This window comes from Salmo salar, chromosome ssa07 (genome assembly GCF_905237065.1).
Source record: "Salmo salar chromosome ssa07, Ssal_v3.1, whole genome shotgun sequence".
Classification (NCBI taxonomy): Eukaryota; Metazoa; Chordata; class Actinopteri; order Salmoniformes; family Salmonidae; genus Salmo; species Salmo salar.
The window spans coordinates 57,228,079-57,252,120 of NC_059448.1; the positions used below are offsets into that span (position 1 = coordinate 57,228,079).

Below are 24,042 nucleotides of genomic sequence, written 5' to 3' on the forward strand. Positions count from 1 at the left end.
TGCACATACCACCACCCACTGTCAATCACAACACCAACTCACTGATACACAAATACTCACACAGTTAACACTTTACTTGATTATTATTAACCAATCTTATTATGTTTTCCGGTGGTTATTATGTTATCAGATCAGAAGCAACTTTTTAAATGAATAACAACTTCCCTGTAAACAATAATGAGTCGTTTGGACCTCCCGGGACGTCACAAAATGGTTGCCTAAAGTAGTCAGGATGTTCTGTCATGGTCCCCTTGAGGTGTTTGTCTAGTTCCCGGTTGGTCCCGAAGACGTTTTTATGACTTTCTTGGGATGCTGTGCCATGGTCCCTGAAGGTTCTTGGAACGTTGGGTCATGATCTCCTGGAGGTTTTTGTCTAGTTCCTGGGAACGTCACCTGATGTTCAGAAAGAACCCCCGCCCCCCCAAAAAATGTTTTTTACCAGGGCACGCGCACACTCGTTTCATTACATATCACCCCTTGTTACTGTTGCTAAGACCATCAAGGCTCTGATTGGGTGAACCACTGATCCAGTCACAGCTCTTTGTCTTTTGGCAATGCTAGGGCCAGCAACCCACACACACACAGTGCTTTTAACATAGTGTTTTACACCCACATATTTGAGAAAGTTCTCTTGGGCGGCTTCCACCCTGAACCTTAGAGGCTGCAGCCCTACATACATAGACTTGAATTCACAGGCCACTTTAATAATGGAACACTAGTCACTTTAATAATGTTGACATTTTTGCTTTACTCATATGTATATACTGTACTCTATTCTACTGTATTTTAGTCTATGCCACTCCAATATTGCTCATCCTAATATTTATATATTCCTAAATTCCATTGTTTTACTTTTAAGTTTGTGTATTATTGTGAATTGTTAGATATTACTGCACTGTTGGAGTAAGAAACACAAGCATTTCGCTACACTCGCAACAACATCTGCTAAACACGTGTATGTGACCAATACAATTGTATTTTATTTGGGACCATGTATTCTGTTAAGGTTAGTGATACAGAGTTTAGCAAAAATGGTGTAAAAAAATAAAATAGTAATCAGTGACAATTTAATTACATTTGACATGTGTCGTGTCTTTGGCTATGCCGGATTAAGTGATATGACATGCTAACTTATAAAATGATTTCTCTGTAATTAATATTACCTGATTAAGCTAATCATGTAAATGTAATTAACTAGAAAGTCGGGGCACCACGGAGGAACGTTTATAGAGCCGTTATCTTCCGAATAAACTCTTAAAATACTTTGTAATATTTTACATCGATAACAGTCAATATTAACCCTTGTCTTATTTTCAGTCTCATAATGAAAGTTGTAAATTCTTGGCTATCTTCACGAACCCTGGCTAACAAGTTGAATCAGCAATACAAAATTGGGTTTAATTATTTATTTACTAAATACCTAACTAATCACACAGAATTACAAATACACAGAATACAATGATGTCATACAGAATTCACCCCTGGTGAACGGAACCTGTATGAAAGCTGGTTACACAAAGGAAAGGGGGTTGGGCTTGAATGAAAGAGTGGGAAGATTTAGGAACAGAGAAACCGCAGCTATGCTATCGTAAATACATTATCTTATGCATTCTAAATTACCGCCCATTTGGAAAAGGAAAATGCAATAAATATTTACTCTGAGCTGCGCTTCGGTAGATTGGTCGTAGATGCTGGCCGGGTTGGCCAACAGATCTCCCTGTTTTCGGAAGAATGTCAATGGTGGTCGATTGGATACGTGGTGGTATCTTCGTCCGTCTGTTAGACTGGATCCGTCGTCCGTCCTTTCCTAGCCCACGTAAGCAGCGGCCGCTGCTAACTCAACGGCAAGGAAGTAGCACTTCTGTAGTGAATAAGCTCAAAGTTCATACCAGTTCATACCATAGCTCACGCCGAGGTTGGCTTAGTTGACATGTGTGTCCTTCTAACGTAGAGGCTGCAGACCCCACGTACTGGAACCCCTGGTTATCTTTTCGTCAAAGGATTATATAGTGGAGAGGGGGAGGGAGGTGTTTCATCGTTTATAACCCCTGTCTCTTCACAGGGTTGGGCCACTGATCAAGCAGGGCACTTTCCTTATGAAAACCCAAATCTCTCATTCGGAAGCTAAAATTACATTTCATCTCCTAACAAACATTTTCAATATCAAACATTTCAATTGCATAACAATTCCATGTGACTCTGATAACTAGAGGGCGTATACTTTCTCAGATACAGTTTAAGTCGTCCTGTCATCAGTCATAATGCCTCAGATGACAACCGAACTGACATACATACTCATTACGTTCCCAAGCATATTTCCAACTGGTTTTATTAACAAAATATGTGGTACCTTTCCACATTTGTTTGATGTTCCCAGACTCTCTATATTTAATAACACAGGATATTCAAGTCCTTCAGTAGATTCAGAGAGGGGAAGGGAGAAAGGTATTTATAGGGGGGGGGGGGGGTCATAAACCTTACCCACAGGCCAACGGCCATGACAAATGATCACTTAGTACAGACTTTTCAATATGACCCCACCTGGGATTTGAACTCACAACCTCTGGATTTGGGGTATGCTGATCTTTCTGCTGCGCCACAAAATCTATAGAATTTCAGACGTCCTCTACACATACCTATAATACATCTCTGCACTTAACAAAATAGTGCCATCTGCACTGCTAATTTAGTCATCAGTTGATATGACTTTTCTCTCATTGACTCCATTTACTTATTCCAGCTATTTGTGTCTATGAGCGTGTACTCAGAATATTGTCAACATACTGACTTTTTAATTCTCATCTTGTGACTAAATAGATCTTTGTCCTAATTTTCTTTCTTCTTTCAGTTTTCATCCTGTTTTCCTCCTTTGTGGAATTCTTTCACATGCGTCAGTAAACTAGACTTTTGAGTGAAGTTTTTCCCACAGTCACACTTAAATAATTTCTCCCTTGTGTGAATCCTCATGTGCTTGGACAGATCTCCTTTGAGTTGGAAGGTCTTGCCACAAACAGGGCAGGTGCAGGGTTTCCCACTGTGACAGAGAAGGATATGGGCCGTCAGTGTACAGGTGGAGTCGTAGCGTATTCTGCAGAAGCGACATTCACTGAGTCTCTTCTTGTAGAGAGTCACATGCCTCTGCAGGTCAGCTTTCAGAGCAAACATTTCACCACAGTCACTGCAGTGGTGAGTTTTTGTAGACGTGGTGCTGGGTTTGGAACAGTGTTCACCTATTGATGGGTTTGGATTCAATGATGAGCTGGGATCAAATGGCGGGTTGCTGTTAAGTCCTACTGGGTCGCTGATTACGGCTGAGCTTTGGCTGGAGGCACCGTTGTGGTTATCTGGAGGGTCACAGGGAATGTGGAGACCCTTTAGGTGGGTCACAGTAACAAAAGGTGTGAGATCCACTTGTTTAGGGTCACACTCTCTGTTCTCCACAGTCTGGGTTTGGGGAGAAGTGAAGGGCTGAAGTGGGTCCTCCTGATCACATTCACTTTTCACACAGGAAGGAGTAAATTTGAAATCAGCCTCCAGACCTTGAAGCTGCTCTTCCTCCTGACTGGTCCTGAGTTCCTCCTGTTCCTCTTTAATCTGTGGAAGCTCTGGGTTCTCCTGCCCCAGACTGGGGCTCCACTCCTGCTCACAGTGCTGCTGCTCAGGGAGAACCTCCTCTTCAGAGACAGTGAGAGAGAGCTGCAGGGAATCTGGAGGAAAGGAGAGAAGAGCAGAGGTTATCTATACAGTCGTCACTAGCTGGCACAGCCAGTCATAAACCCCCGCCTATTTCTAAAATGAATATTTTAGAAATCGATATTTAATTATTTTAAAATCGATATTTGTCAGAAAAATGTATTCCAGTGTCAAAATGGTTGGTACATTTTGGTCATAAAATATCTTCCAAAACGGAGTTGTGAGATTTGAGGGTTGGGTTTAGATTTCCACAATAGCCTTTGAGTCGTGCTGGGGACAACTGTAGCATTTTAGCTAACCCTTCGCCTAACCTTAACCCAATTCTCTTAACCTTTGTTGTTAGTTCTCCTAACCCCCAATGTAAATTCTCCCCATAATTCTCCTTTGTTGGTATGATGCATATTCGTACTATTTAGGCATTTAAAGTCCGTGACTAACCACTGCGCAACAGAGTTTTGAAATACGTTTTTTTTCAAATCAATTATCTGAACTAGGGATGCACGATATATCGGTAAGCATATCGGAATCAGACGATATTAGCTAAAAATGCCAACATCGGCATTGACCCGATGTCTAGTTTAACGCCTATGTGCAAAACCAACGTCAAAGCTGACACGCATACCTGCAGCTGAAGTCGGAAGTTTACATACACTTAGGTTGGAGTCATTAAAAACTCGTTTTTCAACCACTCCACAAATTTCTTGTTAACAAACTATAGTTTTGGCAAGTCGGTTAGGACATCTACTTTGTGCATGACACAAGTAATTTTTCCAACTATTGTTTACAGACAGATTATTTCACTTATAATTCAGTGTATCACAATTCCAGTGGGTCAGAAGTTTACATACACTATGTTGACTGTGCCTTTAAACAGCTTGGAAAATTCCAGAAAATGATGCCATGGCTTTAGAAGCTTCTGATAGGCTAATTGACATCATTTGAGTCAATTGGAGGTTGTTGTAGACCTCCACAAGTCTGGTTCATCCTTGGGAGCAATTTCCAAATGCCTGAAGGAACCACGTTCATCTGTACAAACAATAGTATGCAAGTATAAACACCATGGGACCACGTAGCCGTCATACCGCTCAGGAAGGAGACGCGTTCTGGAATTGTGAAAAACTGAGTTGAAATGTATTTGGCTAAGGTGTATGTAAACTTCTGACTTCAACTGTACATGTAGGCAGTATAAAAGAGGAGGGGGGGGGGCAATGCAAATAGTCTGGGTAGCCATTTAATCAGATGTTCAGGTCTCATATGGCTTGGGGGTAGAAGCTGTTTAGAAGGCTTGGCACTCCGGTACCGCTAGCCGTGCGTCATAGTGGCGAGCGGTTTGCTGATATCAACGTTGTGAACAGAGTGCCCAGGTGGCGGTGGGGTTATGGTATGGGCATAAGCTACAGACAAACACAATTTGAACAACGGCAATTTGAATGCACAGAGACACTGTGACGAAATCCTGAGGCCCTTTGTCATGCCACTCATCTGCTGCTATCACCTCCTGTTTCAGCATGACAATGCACAGCCATGTTGCATGGATCTGTACATAATTCCTGGAAGCTGAAAATGTCCCAGTTCTTCCACGGCCTGCATACTCACCAGACGTCACACATTGAGCATGTTTGGGATGTTCAGGAGCGACATGTAGGACAGTTCCAGTTCCGGCCAATATCCAGAAACTTCGCACAGCCATTGAAGAGGAGTGGGACAACATTCAACACGCCACAATCAACAGCCTGATCAACTCTATGTGAAGGAGATGTCCCACTGCATGAGACAAATGGTGGTCACACCAGATAGTGACTGGTTTTCTGATCAACCACGCTACCGTTTTTTAAGCTATCTGTGACCAATATATGCATATCTATATTCCCAGTGATGTGAAATCCATAGATTAGGGACTAATGATTTTATTTAAATGTCTCTATATGAACTGTAACCCAGAAAAATCTTTGAAATTGTTGCATGTTGCGTTTATATTTTTGTTCAGTGTAACTATCACTACATCTACATACGAACCTATCCTACATAGTTGTATCTCCGGTGTGATCCTCAGTAGTCTCCGTAGCCGATCATTCTCCTCCTGATAGTCCACTACCGTTTGCTCAACTGCACCCAAAATCTCCGCAGCAACCGCCGTTAAACGCTCATTTAAAAACACACGAAACGACTGTAGTTTAGACATGTTTCAGTCGACTGAGAGTTGAGTATTACGCTAGTATAGCTTCGTCCTCGATGAAAAAGTTGTGGTCACAAACAAACCAAACCCTCCAGTTTTACTTCCGTTTTGTTCTGTTTTTATCAGCGGATAATGAGTCCAGAAACAAATCACAGCGTCCCCATGGTGATGGGGTTTTACTACACGCTACAGACCAATGATACTGGGAATAGATACTGAAGCTCAGGGATTCTTGAAAGACGGGACAAACTGCCTTTTTCACACAAATATTTTTCTTAATATTAAACAACATATGAAATATACATTTTGATGGCCCAAATAACCTCATAATTCTTAAATTTCTTTCTGAAAATGCAACTAACTGGATTTATGTGAACTTCATTAGACACCATAAAAGGCATTTTCATTTTTACATTGTCCAACAAGTGTTTACAGGTCTTGATTATTTCATTCTAACATTAAATTATTCAAATATGTAATACAAATCTCCAAACGTTTTGTTTTATTTTATAGCGCTATATCAGGAATGGGCAACTGGTGACCCGACCTTTTGAAGGCCCTCTGATCAATTTTTGTAAAAAGTATATACATTTAAAAAAAAGTCAGTTGGGGTCTCCACTTATTGTTGAGAGTTAGACTATCTAATGTAATGTAGTAAAATACACAAGGTGCAATATTGAAATTTGGTTGTGCATCAGCAGTTTCTCTCTTATGTCAGCCACTGACAGTCACTCAATTAGCCATGTCAGCAAAATATTTTTAGACAAGGAAATGAGTTTAGCAGCCAGCTATCTAAACTTAGTAATCATGGTCCAATAACCGGATGGCGGGACCTTTTTGATTTGGTCTCACTCAGATAATATATTAAAAACTGCAAACATTTCCCTTCACCCTATGGCAAAATGTGTAGAATTGCAGCAAACTTTCTCTCCGGCTCTTGGCAAAATGTGTAGAATTGCACAAAATTAACTCTAAAACTTCATGATGAGTGCATATTTTTTGTGGTCCCCACCCTCATCAAAGTTGCCCATCCCTGCACTATATAATGCTCTAGGGCTAATTTAGTTCGCATTTTAGCATATCTTTATAGTTTGAGAACATAAAACAACATTTATAAAGTTAAAAATTATCCCTTAGATCACTGGAGGCTGCTGAGGGGAGGACAGCTCATAATAATACATATATTTTTAATTTAACCTTTATTTAACTAGGCAAGTCAGTTAAGAACAAATTCTCAAGTCAGTTCTTATTTACAATGACGGCCTACCCCGACCAAACCTGGATGATGCTGGGTCAATTGTGTGCTGTCTTATGGGACTCCCAATCATGGTCGGATGATGTGATGCACCAGGTACTACAGTGATGACTCTTGCACTGAGGTGTTGTGCCTTATGCCGCTGTGCCACTTGGGAGCCCAACATAAATAATGTCTACAATGGAGTCAACAGAATGGCATCAAACACAAAGATGTGTTTCCATGTGGTTGATACCACTCCATTGACTCCATTCCAGACATTATTATGAGCCATCCTCCCCTCAGCAGCCTCCACTGCCTTAGATCTAGCACAGCAAATACATCAATAGTTTAAGCATTTGTTTCAGAACAGTGATTCAAATATATTTTCTCAATATTGACCAACAAAAAAATCTATCTCCAGGGGGTTAGCCAGCAGTGACGGAGTTGACAACAAATACTAAAGACAGACTTATTTGTGCCACAAAAAATAAGTCCATACAAATATTTGTAAAACACAGAAAATTCTTCATTTGAAAATCAAGACTAAAAACAGATCTTTCAGCACTCTGACAGAGTAGACGTCAGACAAAATCTGATGTTTTACAGAGTTGACAAAAATGTTATGTTACTTCCTTCAAGTGGTATGCAAAGTAGCAATTTTCTTTTTCCTCAGCTGCTTCAACATGTTTGAACCAAATATAATATTCTATCAGGGAGACGGAGTTGATAGTTTATGGTTGTGACCATGGTGATTTCAATATTGTTTGGTTAAATCTATTAAAAGTTTATAACATAAGACACTGGTCTTGTTGCACTACATGTAATGAGGAGATGAAGAAGGGGTCCTTGCTCATTCCTGATTAATTTATTAATTTTAGACAAATCTGAATGAGTTGACCAAATCTCCGGACACAATTTTCTAGGAATCACAGTTTTGAGAGAATTATTATTTAAAGTCAGACACGGTTATTGCAAGGATCTACATATTATACTTTTTCAGTTAATATTCATTATTGCTCGTTTTTAGAATTTTAAACCCTGAGGGTTTGAAATTGGGATCCTTTGCTCCGGACAAGGGCAAAGAGCAGACATGGAAATTAATATGAAAAATATTATAAAATTCCCCTACATTGTTTTTCTCAAATAATGCAAGAAAATACATATTTTTCAACTACAAAAATAAAGTTTCCTGCTGGACAAGAATTGTTCCGACTTTCAAGAACCCCTGAGCTGTCCACCTTGATTTTGGCTAGCTTTATCACACATCTGTGCATTCCAAAAGGGATTTATTCACTTTACCTTCCAAAAGGAACCCGACTTTGCCCCCAAGGCAGTCACTCATGCACAGGACAGGACGGGCTAGCGTGCAAGTGAGAAGAGAGAGAATACTGTTACCAGAACACTGACTTCCGTTTCACTCCACAGGATACTAGGAGATCTAGTAGAGAGAGAAACAGGAGAGTGTTGTGACTATCTCTCTATAATGTCCTGTTGTGCTGCTTTGTCCTGTTGTGCGAATGTCTGACAACATATTGTCATCATTACTTTACCCACAACTTCACAAGTCAGTCACTAGACGGCAGCACTACACTGTGTTCCACTCAGACTGCAAGTACATAAGTCATGGAAACAGAGCTTAACACTTGAGTCCAACTGTTGATACTCAAACAGTTAGTGTCATGAGGGAAAATGTACTTACTACAACTGTGACATGTGGTTGTCTCACCTAGCCATTTTAAGATGAATGCACTAATTGTTGCTCTGAATCTCTTGAGGAAACAATCCCGATAACGCGATTGGTTGGACAACAACCACTGAGATAGCACGGCGCAATATTCAAAACAAAATAATCTCAAAATTAAAATTCAAGTATTATACAGCATTTTAAAGATACTCTACTCGTTAATCCAATCGCATTGTCCGATTTCAAAAAGGCTTTACGGTGAAAGAAAAACATTAGAATATTTTAGCATAGGACCTCAGCAAAAGCCATTTTCCAAGCACGATAGCCATCACAAGACCAGATATACAGCTAAAATTAAGCACTAACCTTTGACAATCTTCATCAGATGACACTCCTAGGACATCATGTTAGACAATACATGCATTTTCTGTTCGATTAAGTTTATATTTATATCCAAAAACCCAATTTTTACATTGGCGCATGACGTTCAGAAAATGTTTTCTCCCCATAACCTCCGGTGAATAGGCACATTTAATTTACGGAAGAACTCATAAACGTTGAAAAAATGTATAACAATTATTTAAAGAATTAGAGATAATCTACTCCTTTATGCAACCACTTTGTCAGATTTCAAAATAACGTTACGGAAAAAGCACATTGTTCAATATTCTGAGTACAGAACTTAGCCTTCAATGCTAAGCTATACAGTTAGCCTACAACCACGGCGTCGACAAATCTCTAACAATATGTTCAAAATATTTACTTACCTTTGCTGATCTTTGGCAGAATGCACTCGGATGGGCACCCACTTCCACAAGAACACTTTACAATGCCATGTGGCGTGGATGCAAATCCATAGACGAAATGTTCAAAGTTCCATTACCGTTTGTAGAAACACGTCAAACGATGTTTACAATCAAACGTAAAATTGCGATAATTTTACAACCGGCAATAGCTATTCATCCCAGAAGAAAAATATAAAAACGATGACGTCACGTCCACGCGCATCATAAGACACCTCTCCTCAGACTGGCCAATGATTGACTGAGCCAAAATGATCTGCCCGGTAACAGCTGACGGTTGAAACCAGTTCATGAAGATTGTTGACAGCCAATGGAAGAGTTAGGAGGTGTAACGTAAATCCTATGTCACTGTAGTTTTCCAAGGGATTCAAAACAAAAACTACATTTCTAAATTCTCCCACTTCCTGATTCAAATGTTCTGTTTTTTTGCCTGCCATATGAGTTCTGTTATACTCACAGACACCATTCAAACAGTTTTAGAAACTTCAGAGTGTTTTCTATTCAACTCTAGTAATAATATGCATATTCTATTTTCTGGGCCAGAGTAGTAACCTGTTTAAATTGGGTACGTTTTTCATCCGCCGTGAAAATACTGCCCCCTAGCCCCTAGAGGATAAGAGTGTCTAGTAAATGACAAAAATGTAAATACGCAGCTGGCTGGACATGTGCGCACAAACACAGTCCGTCCCCATGCATGTAGTTCTAGGCCTGTAACCTACTGCTATTCTAGCCAGTGGTCCTGTGGTAACCAAACACTCTCTGCTGAGGATCAGAGAGAGAACATACTGTATGTCACTGATTTAGTTCACTTGGGAGACTGGGGAACAAATGGCATGCTTAAAGGTAACCTTTATAGATTAAACCAATGAAAAAGAAAGTTGAGTCATGTCTGGTGGGTCTGGCTGAGAGTGAGAGACACACACAGGGAAGGAAAGAGGGATGAAATATACAATAGACATTCTCACTTCTCATGTTGTTGTAGGCTACTGGAAGGATCCTTGTTAGTGTAATAGATCCACCTCATTGGCCAGCTAGCTGATTTCCTTTTGCTGTAGTAGGATGTCATGCAGACACCTCTTAATCAGAGGGACACTGAGGAGCAAACATGTGTTTAGTTTTATTTACTCAACATTCATTAGTCTAGAAGCCTGTATGTATAGAATGAAAGATGTCCTCCTTTTGGGAACATTTAAGCAGATAACCAGTCTACACCTCTTTCTATTGTAGTAATGTATACTCCTCCACATTGGGATAAATCTGAATAACACACATTTGTACTTTGACACTCCTGGTGTTGACAACCAAATCATTTTACAGTCACCTTTGACCCCACAGTACACACCATTTATTCTATGACATCCCCTTATGGTCAGTCCTGTCCAGGTCAGTCATGTCTGGTTCAGTTTAGCATGGTCCTGTTTAGCTATAATACAGTGTGTGTGTAGTTTAGTAATGGGTAACATGTCCAACAGTACCATCTAGTGGGGAGAAAGGAGAAGTGTCAGCACTGAGTTCATTAGAAGTGCCACAGTCAGACTTGTGACATGACCTGAAAAGGCAGTATTTTCCTCTAAAAAGCCTCAGACAGTGTTGAGAGACTGAATACACGCTCATAGACTCACATCCGGTGGTTGGTGAAGGACGATACGATGATACCTCTCCTAGGGATCTGCTCTCCATGCTTCAGGATTAAAGTTCCTCTGATCTATTCTATTGGTAACCTGCTGTTTCTCTCCACAGTGCTCTCTGCTACTCTCTGGTCTAGTTACTTTACATCTGTCTGGAGGGAGAAATAGATGTTACAGAATCAGTTTATGGTCCCTTAGGTTCCCCTTCTGACTTAAGCTTTCCCCAGTCATGATTTCTCTCCTGTGTGAGTCAGCATATGTAAAGACAAGGTCTGTTTATAACTGAAATCTTTCCCACAGTCACCACAGCTAAATGGTTTCTCTCCTGTATGAGTCCGTATATGCATCTTTAGGGTCCCCTTCCGAGTGAAGCTTTTCCCACAGTCACCACAGCTAAATGGTTTCTCTCCTGTGTGAGTAAGAATATGCAAGGTTAGGGTCCCCTTTTGACTAAAACTCTTCCCGCAGTCACCACAGCTAAATGGTTTCTCTCCTGTATGAGTCACCATGTGCATTGTTAAGTGTTGCTTGCGATGGAAGCTTTTCCCACAGTCACCACACTTCCCACTGTGACAGAGAAGGATATGGGCCGTCAGTGTACAGGTGGAGTCGTAGCGTATTCTGCAGAAGCGACATTCACTGAGTCTCTTCTTGTAGAAAGGCACATGCTTCTGCAGGTCAGCTTTCAGAGCAAACATTTCACCACAGTCACTGCAGTGGTGAGTTTTTCTAGACGTGGTGCTGGGTTTGGAACAGTGTTCACCTATTGATAGGTTTGGATTCAATGACGGGCTGGGATTCAATGACGGGCTGGGATTCAATGACGGGCTGGGATCCAATGACGGGCTGGGATCCAATGATGGGCTGCTGTCAAGTCCTACTGGGTCACTGCTTACGGCTGAGCTGTGGCTAGAGGCATTGTTTTGATCATATAGAGGGTGACATGAAATGTAGAGACCCTTAAGGTGGGTCACAGTAACAAAAGGTGTGAGATCCACTTGTTTAGGGTCATGCACTCTGTTCTCCACAGTCTGGGTTTGGGGAAGAGTCAAGGACTGAAGTAGGTCCTCTTGATCACATTCACTTTTCACACAGGAAGGAGTGAATTTGAAATCAGCCTCCAGACCTTGAAGCTGCTCTTCCTCCTGACTGGTCCTGAGTTCCTCCTGTTCCTCTTTAATCTGTGGAAGCTCTGGGTTCTCCTGCCCCAGACTGGGGCTCCACTCCTGCTCACAGTGCTGCTGCTCAGGGAGAACCTCCTCTTCAGAGACAGTGAGAGAGAGCTGCAGGGAGTCTGGAGGAAAGGAGAGAGGAGCAGAGGTTATCTATACAGTCGTCACTAGCTGGCACAGCCACAGTCATAAACCCCGCCTATTTCTAAAATGCATCTTCTTAAAGCAGAACTGAACTCAAGAACCAAATCTCTCTCATTGAAAACAGCATTTGTGACATCGATATGTCAGAAAAATATATTCCAGTGTCAAAATGGTTGGTACATTTTGGTCATAAAGTATCTTCCAAAACAGAGTTGTGAGATTTGAGGGTTGGGTTTAGATTTCCACAATAGCCTTTGAGTCGTGCTGGAGACAACTGTAGTATCTTAGCTAACCCTTCGCCTAACCTTAACCAAATCAAATGTATTTATATAGCCCTTCGTACATCAGCTGATATCTCAAAGTGCTGTACAGAAACCCAGCCTAAAACCACAAACAGCAAGCAATGCATGTGAAAGAAGCACGGTGGCTAGGAAAAACTCCCTAGAGTTTTCTCTTAACCTTTGTTGTTAGTTCTCCTAACCCCCAATGTAAATTTTCCCCATAATTCTCCTTTGTTGGTATGATGCAACAAGCAAACTGGTCTCAGAGAAAGACGTATAATACTATAGCTCCTCAAATACAGATAAGTTAGCTCAACTAATTAGAATGCTATTGTACGACCAGGTAAGACGTATGATACTATAGCTTCTCTAATTCATATGATATTGTATGAAGGCTATGGCATTCATAATGTAACCAAATGTAATACATCATACTAAATATAGGGAACGGATTTACATACCAAATGACACCAGTGCTTCGAGGCTCGTGTAACATTTTCAAAGCAGTCTGATCCTTTACAAAAGTACAGCTGATGCTTGTATAAAATGTAAATTACCCCGTAATCAATGATGTCCGAAGCTTTGTTTGATCACATGCTTTTTAGAAACGTGTGTTGCAAAATGTGAGATTACACCGTATTTATAATTTTTATTTTTTTAAGTTACAACAATTGAGCAGTAGCTCAGCAGGTAGGGTTGGGAACCATGGAACACTAACGATAAGACAGGGTCGAATCACGGCAAAAGCACAATATTTTGATTTATTTGATGTGAAACCACACTATCTGCACATTGTGGTTCTAATAATTCATTTCATTTAGTAGGATATATGATAAGCTTTTGTCACACTCACATCCTGCTACATAATGGCATGGATTCACAATTTTAGAAAAAAATAGCATTTTGAGGCAATAAAGGGAAGTGGAATGTAAGATGCCTACCTCATATTCGAGGTTCTCTATAGAGACTTTAGACAGTCGTCACTAGCTGGCACAGCCACAGTCATAAACCCGCCTATTTCTAACATGCATCTTAAAGCAGAACTGAACTCAAGAACCAATTTCTCTCGTTGAAAACAGCATGTGACATTGACATAAGTCAGAAACATTTATTCCTGTGCCATAATGGTAGGTAATTTTGGTCATAAAGTATCTTCCAAAACTGAGTTGTGAGATTTGAGTACAAGAGTTCGTCGTGATTTAGAGGGTTGGGGTTTTGATTTCGACAATTCCCTTTGAATTGTGTCGGGGACAACTGTAGCATTTTAGCTAAACCTTCCCCTAACTTTAACCGAATTAATTCCTAACCTGCTACGTAAATTCTCCTAACCTTTGTCGTTAGTTCTCCTAACCACCAATGTCAATTCTCTGCATAATTCTCCTGTTGTTATGATGCAACAAGCAACCTGGTCTCAGAGAATAATAATACTATAGAGCTCCTCAAATACGAATGATAAGCTAGGTCATCCAATTCATGTGCTATTGACCGACCAGGTAAGACGTATGATACAATAGCTTCTCTAATTCATATGATATTGTACGAAGGCTATGACATTCATAACTTAACCTAATGTAATATATCATACTAAATGTTGGGAACGGATTATATACCAAATCTTACAAATTGTTCTGAGACCAAGTTGCACAACACCGGTGCTTCGAGGCTTGCGTAACATTTTCAAAGCAGAGAGCTACTCTTCTGGTGACAAAATTTGACTGTAGGCTGTCAGCAAATATCATTTAGTCTATTCATCTATGGCAAATATACTTACATGTTTCCCCTTTCATCTGTATCTGGTATTAGCTAGTTACTGGCTATGTAGGTCTTCAGCTAGTATGGAACAAAAGGGGGGAAAAGTGTCTTTCAAAACTCAGACGTAGTTGTCAAGTCAACTCATCCGACAGTGCTGCTGTGAACTCCAACAAAACAGGAGATGTACAAAAAAAATAAGGATATCATTGATGCAAATTCAATGTTGTTTGAGTTGCATTGTGCATCACCAAATCTGCTTGAGATTTTTGTTACTGCAACAATGCATCCAAGTTGCTTGACATAGGCGTTTCAAAGAGCTGTCAGTCAAGACGAGCTCATGAATATAAGCTCCCTGCCAACAGCCTGTCTTTTCAAACTTCCTGGTTGTTAGCCATGACAGAAAAAGTACATTTTCATAATGACAGTTCAGGACCTTTAAACAAACCAACCACACTTCCCCCTGGCCAGCTGGCTCATGACATCAGATCATGAAAATAAACTCAGCAAAAAAAGAAATGTCCCTTTTTCAGGACCCTGTCTTTCAAAGATAATTCGTAAAAATCATAATATCTTCACAGATCTTCATTGTAAAGGGTTTAAACACTGTTTCCCATGCTTGTTCAATGAACCATAAACAATTAATGAACATGCACCTGTGGAACAGTCATTAAGACACTAGCAGCTTAAAGACAGTAGGCAATTAAGGTCACAGTTATGAAAACTTAGGACACTAAAGAGGCCTTTCTACTGACTCTGAAAAACACCAAAAGAAAGATGCCCAGGGTCCCTGCTCATCCGTGTGAACGTGCCTTAGGCATGCTGCAAGGAGGCATGAGGACTGCAGATGTGGCCAGGACAATAAATTACAATGTCCGTACTGTCAGACGTCTAAGACAGCGCTACAGGGAGACAGGACAGACAGCTGATCATCCTCGCAGTGGCAGACCACGTGTAACAACACCTGCACAGGATCGGTACATCTGAACATCACACCTACAGGACAGGTACAGGATGGCAACAACAACTCCTCGAGCTACACCAGGAACGCACAGTCCCTCCATCAGTGCTCAGACTGTTCGCAATAGGCTGAGAGAGGCTGAACTGAGGGCTTGTAGGTCTGTTGTAAGGGAGGTCCTCACCAGACATCACCGTCAACAACGTCGCCTATGGGCACAAACCCACCGTCGCTGGACCAGACAGGACTGGCAATAAGTGCTCTTCACTGACGAGTCGCAGTTTTGTCTCACCAGGGGTGATGGTCGGATTCAAGTTTATCGTCGAAGGAATGACCGTTACACCGAGGCCTGTACTCTGGAGCGGGATTGATTTGGAGGGTCCGTCATGGTCTGGGGCGGTGTGTCACAGCATCATTGGACTGAGCTTGTTGTCATTGCAGGCAATCTCAATGCTGTGCGTTACAGGGAAGACATCCTCCTCCCTCATGTGGTACCCTTCCTGCAGGCTCATCCTGACATGACCCTCCAGCATGACAATGCCACCAGCCATACTGCTCGTTCTGTGTGTGATTTCCTGCAAGACAGGAATGTCAGTGTTCTGCCATGGCCAACGAAGAGCCCGGATCTACCCCAAGAAATGTCCAGGAACTTGCAGCTGCCTTGGTGTAAGAGTGGGGTAACATCTCACAGCAAGAACTGGCAAATCTGGTACAGTCCATGAGGAGGAGATGCACCGCAGTACTTAATGCAGCTGGTGGCCACACCAGATACTGACTGTTACTTTTGATTTTGCCCCCCCCCCCCCCTTTTTGTTCAGGGACACATTATTCAATTTCTGTTAGTCACATGTCTGTGGAACTTGTTAAGTTTCTGTCTCAGTTGTTGAATCTTGTTATGTTCATACAAATATTTACACGTTAAGTTTGCTGAAAATAAACGCAGTTGAGAGTGAGAGGACGTTTCTTTTTTTTGCTGAGTTTGTCTGTTTTTAGTATTTGTTGTCAACTCCGTCACTGCTGGCTAACCCCCTTAAGATAGATTTTTTTTTGGTCAGTATTGCGAAAAATATATTTTAATCACTGTTCTGAAACAAATGCTTAAACTATTGATGTATTTGGTGTGCTAGATCTAAGGCAGTGGAGGCTGCTGAGGGGAGGATGACTCATAATAATGTCTGGAATGGAGTCAATGGAGTGGTATCAACCACATGGAAACACATCTTTGTGTTTGATGCCATTCTGTTGACTCCATTGTAGCCATTATTATGAGCCGTCCTCCCCTCAGCAGCCTCCACTGATAGAGAGAAACAGGAGAGGGCACAATTGAATACTGAGGGGGCACTGTTGTGACTAAATCGTTGGTTGAAAACTGTTTTCTGACCCTCCCAAAAGATAGAATTTGTAGATAATTGGCCCTCTTTCTGGGACTCACCCACAAACAGGACCAAGCCTGGCCTGCTGAGGAGTGACGGACTCCATCCTAGCTGGAGGGGTGCTCTCATCTCATCTATGAACATAGACAGGGCTCTAAATCCTCTAGTTCCTCAATGAGCTAGGGTACAGGCCAGGCAGCAGGCTGTTAGCCAGCCTGCCAGCTTAGTGGAGTCTGCCACTTGCACAGTCAGTGTATTCAGCTCAGCTATCCCCATTGAGACCGTGTCTGTTCCTCGATCTAGGTTGGGCAAAACTTAACATGGCGGTGTTCGCTTTAGCAATCTTACTGGAATAAAGACCTCCTCCATTCCTGTCATTATTGAAAGAGATTGTGATATCTCACATCTCAAAATAGGGCTACTTAATGTTAGATCCCAAGCTACATACTGGACCCTATTCCAACTACTGAAAGAGCTGCTTCCTGTGCTTGGCCCTCCTATGTTGAACATAATAAATGCCTCCCTATGCACCGGATGTGTACCAAACTCACTAAAAGTGGCAGTAATAAAGCCTCTCTTGAAAAAGCCAAACCTTGACCCAGAACCTCCCGAATATCCCATTCCTCCCATTCCCTTCCTGGCCAGTTCCCCTCTCTCCACTGGGATTCTCTGCCTCTAACCCTATTACGGGGGCTGAGTCATTGGCTTACTGGTGCTCTTCCATGCCGTCACTAGAAGGGGTGCGTCACTTGAGTGGGTTGAGTCACTGACGTGATCTTCCGGTCCGGGTTGTCGCCCCGCTCGGGTTTGTGCTGTGGGGGAGATCTATGTGGGCTATACTCGGCCTTGTCTCAGGGTAGTAAGTTGGTGGTTTGAAGATATCCCTCTAGTGGTGTGGGGGCTGTGCTTTGGCAAAGTGGGTGGGATTATATCCTGCCTGGTTGGCACTGTCCGGGGGTACTGTCGGACGGGGCTACAGCGTCTCCCGAACCCCCGTCTCAGCCTCCAGTATTTATGCTGCAATAGTTTATGTGGCAGGGGGCTAGGATCAGTCTGTTATATCTGGAGTATTTATCCTGTCTTATCCGGTGTCCTGTGTAAATTTAAGTATGCTCCCTCTAACTCTTTTCTCTCGGAGGACCTGAGCCCTAGGACCATGCCTCAGAACTACCTAGCCTGATGACTCCTTGCTGTCCCCAGTCCACCTGGTCGTGCTGCTGCTCCAGTTTCAACTGTTCTGCCTGTGGCTATGGAAACCCTGACCTGTTCACTGGACGTGCTACCTTGTCCCGGACCTGCTGTTTTCGACTCTCTCTCTCTACCGCACCTGCTATCTCCAACTCTGAATGCTCGGCTATGAGCACTGAGATTATTATTTTTTTTTGACCCCGCTGGTCATCAATGAACATCTGTGGCCATGTACTGTTATAATCTCCACCCGGCACAGCCAGAAGAGGACTGGCCACCCCTCATAGCCTGGTTCCTCTCTAGGTTTCTTCCTAGGTTCCAGCCTTTCTAGGGAGTTCTTCCTAGCCACCGTGCTTCTACATCTGCATTGCTTGCTGTTGGGGGGTTTTAAGCTGGGTTTCTGTATAGCACTTTGAGACAACGGCTGATGTAAGAAGGGCTTCATGAATGAATTTGATTATCCCTCTCTGATGTCCTGTTGTGCGAATGTCTGGCAACATATTGTCATCATTATTTTACCCACAACTTCACGCCAGTAACTAGAAGGAAGCACTTCACTGTGTTCCACTCAGACTGAGAGTACATAATTCATGGGAACAGGGCTTTACACTGTTGAGTCCAACTGTTGACACTCAAACAGTTAGTACATTTTTACTCATGACACTATGTGGTTGTCTCACCTAGCCATCTTAAAATGAATGCACTAATTGTTACTCTGCACAAGAGTGTCTAGGAAATTACTAAAATGTAAATACACAGCTGGCTGGACACGTATGCACAAACACACAGTCAGTACCCATGCATGTATACCTACAGTATGCCCATCCTGATAGTTATAGGCCTGTAACCTACTGCTCTTCTAGCCAGTGGTCCTGTGGTAACCAAACACTCTCTCCTGAGGATCAGAGAGAGAACATACTGTATGTCACTGAATTAGTTCACTTGGGAGACTGGGGAACAAATGGCATGCTTAAAGGTAACCTTTATAGATTAAACCAATGAAAAAGAAAGTTGAGTCATGTCTGGTCGGTCTGGCTGAGAGTGAGAGACACACACACACACACACACAGGGAAGGAAAGAGGGATGAAATATACAATAGACATTCTCACTTCTCATGTTGTTGTAGGCTACTGGAAGGATCCTTGTTAGTGTAATAGATCCACCTCATTGGCCAGCTAGCTGATTTCCTTTTGCTGTAGTAGGATGTCATGCAGACACCTCTTAATCAGAGGGACACTGAGGAGCAAACATGTGTTTAGTTTTATTTACTCAACATTCATTAGTCTAGAAGCCTGTATGTATAGAATGAAAGATGTCCTCCTTTTGGGAACATTTAAGCAGATACCCAGTCTACACCTCTTTCTATTGTAGTAGACTAATGCATACAGTTAAAGTCCCACTCCTCCACATTGTGGTCAATCTGGATAACACACACCTGTTTACTTTGACTCTCCTGGTGTTGTGAACCTAATCCTGATTTAGTCACCTCTGACCCCACAGTACACAACATCTATAACATATTCCCTCATTCCCATGGTCAGTCATGTCTGGTTCAGCTTAGCATGGTCCTGTTTGGCTGTAATAACATGTGTTTAGTAATGGTTTATGATTTATAGCAATGATTTATTTTACAATATGCCCTCATAGGTCTCTGGAAAATAAGATGAAATGACTAACAGGTTTGATATACAGGGATACTGCAGTCACATCTTAAACAGTGCCATCTAGTGGGGAGACATCTTAAACAGTGCCATCTAGTGGGGAGACATCTTAAACAGTGCCATCTAGTGGGGAGACATCTTAAACAGTGCCATCTAGTGGGGAGACATCTTAAACAGTGCCATCTAGTGGGGAGACATCTTAAACAGTGCCATCTAGTGGGGAGACATCTTAAACAGTGCCATCTAGTGGGGAGACATCTTAAACAGTGCCATCTAGTGGGGAGACATCTTAAACAGTGCCATCTAGTGGGGAGACATCTTAAACAGTGCCATCTAGTGGGGAGACATCTTAAACAGTGCCATCTAGTGGGGAGACATCTTAAACAGTGCCATCTAGTGGGGAGACATCTTTAGTGGTAGGAAAGCAGAAGTGTCACCACTGAGTTCATAATACAGTGGGATCTAAAATTATTATAAAATTATCTTTGATAAAGATTAGCAATAATGACTGTACAAAATAAATCATTCAAATACTTTGCTATAAGGTATTATTTTATACTAATACAATTTTCCCCCAAAAGGTATTCTTATTTGCAATAAAACGGACTCAAAAATGACAATACATTATTTACCATTCATTTCTATTGGGCACAAAATAATCTGAAACCAAAACAAACGTTTGTAGAGTTCGTAGAGTCACAGGATTGATGTAGTATTTTGTCTACTTTATTTATTAGAATATTCAGGGGTGTTAATGTTTACCATTACTCTTCTAAGAGAAAAAAAGGTATTATTTTTCTGAACATTTGTATTCATATAAAATAATATACTTTCCCAATTTTTTTAAGCACACAAAATAGCTCAGCATTTGAATTATTTATTTTATACAGTCATTATTGCTCATATTTATCAAGGACGTCAATCATATCAGACTCCATTGTATATGCCATTTAGCAGAAGCTTTTATCCAAAGGGCATACATTTAACAAACGTGTTAGCAGTGCCACTGTTAGAGGATGGCAGTTGTCACATGACCTGAAAAGTTTGTATTTTCCTCTAAAGCCTTGGAAAGTGTTGAGACTAGAACCCTCATTCTGTGACCTCCATCTCTCCTTCCAGACAGATGTAAAGTAGCTCGGCCCTCCATGTAGACCAGAGAGTAGCAGAGAGCACTGTGGAGAGAAACAGCAGGTTACCAATAGAATAGATCAGAGGAACTTTAATCCTGAAGCATGGAGAGCAGATCCCTAGGAGAGGTATCATCGTATCGTCCTTCACCAACCACCGGATGTGAGTCTATGACCGTGTATTGTCCACATCCTGCCTTTTTATTCTAATTTTGTGACTAAATAGTTCTTCTTTAAGATTTCATACTGTTTTCCTCCTTTGTGGATGTTTTTAACATGCGTCAGTAAGTTAGACTTGTGATTGAAGCTTTTCCCACAGTCACCACAGCTAAATGGTTTATCTTCTGTGTGAGTCAGTTCATGCTTCTTTAGGTTCCCCTTCAAATTGAAGCTTTTCCCACAGTCACCACAGATAAAAAGTTTCTCTCCTGTGTGAGTCCGTATATGCCTACTTAGGTCCCCCTTCTGATAGAAGCTTTTCCCACAGTCTCCACAGATAAATTGTTTCTCTACAGTGTGAGTCAGTCTATGCTTCCGTAGGGTCCCCTTCTGACTGAATCTTTTCCCGCAGTCAGCACAGTTAAATGCTTTCTCCCCTGTGTGAATAGGAATATGATCAGTAAGGTTCCCCTTGCGATTGAAGCCCTTCCCACAGTAACCACAACTAAATGTTTTCTCCCCAGTGTGAATCCTCATGTGCTTGGACAGATCTGCGTTGAGTTTGAAGGTCTTGCTACAAACAGGGCTGGTGCAGGGTTTCCTACCGCGACAGAGTTGGGAATGGGCCTTCAGTTTACAGCTGGAGTTGTAGCGTTTGTTGCAGAAGCGGCATTCACTGGGTCTCTGCATGGCAAGAGTCACATGCCTCTTCAGGTCAGCTTTCAGAGCAAACATTTCACCACAGTCACTGCAGTGGTGAGTTTTTGTAGACGTGGTGCTGGGTTTGGAACAGTGTTCACCTATTGATGGGTTTGGATTCAATGATGAGCTGGGATCCAATGGCGGGTTGCTGTTAAGTCCTACTGGGTCGCTGATTACGGCTGAGCTTTGGCGGGAGGCACCGTTGTGGTTATCTGGAGGGTCACAGGGAATGTGGAGACCCTTTAGGTGGGTCACAGTAACAAAAGGTGTGAGATCCACTTGTTTAGGGTCACACTCTCTGTTCTCCACAGTCTGGGTTTGGGGAGAAGTGAAGGGCTGAAGTGGGTCCTCCTGATCACATTCACTTTTCACACAGGAAGGAGTAAATTTGAACTCAATGATATCAGCCTCCAGCCCTTGAAGCTGCTCTTCCTCCTGACTGGTCCTGAGTTCCTCCTGTTCCTCTTTAATCTGTGGAAGCTCTGGGTTCTCCTGCCCCAGACTGGGGCTCCACTCCTGCTCACAGTGCTGCTGCTCAGGGAGAACCTCCTCTTCAGAGACAGTGAGAGAGAGCTGCAGGGAATCTGGAGGAAAGGAGAGAGGAGCAGAGGTTCTCTATACAGCTTTTAGACATCAGGGTTGGGGTCCATTAGAAGTTAAAGCTAGAATCCTTAGTTGCTACATAACTGTTTTGAGTTATAAATGATTGTTGAAGAATAGAATGTATAAATGCCTCCTGAGCTCAGTTCAACTGTCGTCCCCCATCACAACGCAAAATATTATCTTGTTTTACTCCAATGTTTGTAAACAATGTAAAAATAGCCACAAAACATGGTTAAAACTATAATGTTGACATCATGGATGGTCATCTTGCATCCATTAATCAGTCTATGAATTTGAGAGTGGTTACATTTCTCCAGGCTCATTCCTCACCTTTTACCAAAAATAGAGGCAGGGTGACCACACTTTATTATTCTTTCAATGAAGGCCTCTGGGGAAGTAGATTCAAGTTAACAAAAATTCCAATTGAAAAATTGATCAACTAGAATCTACTTTCAATTACTTATCAATAAACGTTAGATAATAAGCTAGTTATTACTCATGTAAAACATAATACAAGTTCATATATAATGAGAATATGTTTTAGCACTGGTATTAGAAAAAGATGGTTAGGTAGGAAGATATGTATTAACTGATTCTCCAATAGAAATCCCAGATCACGCCTGTAGGGCAATGTCATGACGACGTTAGCTAGCTAATCTAATTCGCAGAAAATTCTGGTTCAAGCGAAATGAACAGACCCCTGGTGAGAACGTCAACGTTCGTCTCCCGCCAAACTGCGCATGTGCAAGCGGTCAACTCTTAGGCACCCCCTCAGTCGTTTTTGACGAACATAAAAACGTGTCAATTTGGCACTTTCATAAGGTTGTAGTAATGACATGTTCACCTACTTAAAACATTTGTTTGAATCTGGGTTGTGTCTTTAGAAATCGAGAAAATGAACAACTAAGGAGTGATAGTTCACTTTTCTCATTGACTTCTCAAACCCCGGTCTGGTCTGCCGAGTCTTGCTTCGCAAACGTTCCCGGAAGTCTGACGATGTTGAGCCTCGGGGTTTAGAAACTGTGGTAACAGTTAATAAAGCATATTGAAATGGTGATCACTGACCGCCTAAAAAGTTTATTTATGAAGCAGAACTGCTAGCAAATCAGTAGATCTACATACGAACCTATTCTGCATCGTTTTATATCCGGTGTGACCCGCAGTAGTCTCCGTAGCCGATCATTCTCCTCCTGGTACTCCACTACCGTTTGCTCAACTGTCCCGAAAATCTCCACAGCTGCCGCTGTTAAACGCTCGTTTAAGAACATACGAAACAACTGTAGTTTAGACATGTTTCAGGGACTGAGAGTTGGGTATTCTGCTAGTATGTATACGTTCACGAGGCAAGAACAAAACAAACCCGCTCGAAGTTTTACTTCCGGGTTGTCTTTTCCTGTTTTTGTCAGCGGGTGGCGAGCCCATAAAAACACCACAGCATCACCATGTGGATGGGTTTTTTACTACACGCTACAGACCAACGATAATGGAGGCTGGTGGGAGGAGCTACAGGAGGACGGATGGAACGGTATCAAACACATCCATTCCGTTTATTCCATTCCAGCCATTACAATCACCCTGTCCTCCTATAGCTCCTCCCACCAGCTTCCACTGATGGAAATATATAACACATGTGGGGAAACAGGAAATGGTTATATTAAGTCATAAAGTAATCTAGGATGATAATTTCTTGCATGAACTAAATT

The 24,042-nt window shown here is 41.9% G+C and overlaps 1 protein-coding gene across 8 annotated transcripts; it reads right to left on the reverse strand.

The window, feature by feature from the left end:
* Nucleotides 1-2,420: 2,420 nt before the first annotated feature.
* Nucleotides 2,421-23,741, reverse strand: LOC106609753 (zinc finger protein 41). 8 transcript variants are annotated; one of them, XR_006770685.1, is made up of 6 exons: nt 23,466-23,741; nt 21,123-22,320; nt 19,523-20,920; nt 19,197-19,323; nt 18,901-18,981; nt 10,691-12,515 (listed from the first exon to the last, which is right to left on the reverse strand). XR_006770685.1 is itself a non-coding variant. In XM_045722355.1 (4 exons), exons 3-4 carry the CDS (start codon nt 19,201-19,203, stop codon nt 11,449-11,451), a joined length of 1,074 nt encoding a protein of 357 aa, XP_045578311.1. In that variant the 5' UTR covers nt 19,204-19,323; nt 19,620-22,320; nt 23,466-23,740; the 3' UTR covers nt 10,691-11,448. The 8 variants fall into 8 exon arrangements, 5 of the variants coding, with proteins under 5 accessions (XP_014064221.1, XP_045578312.1, XP_014064220.1 ...); XR_006770684.1 differs by having other exon boundaries at nt 19,197-20,920; XR_006770686.1 differs by lacking the exon at nt 18,901-18,981 and having other exon boundaries at nt 19,197-20,920.
* Between the last annotated feature and the right edge of the window lie 301 nt (nt 23,742-24,042).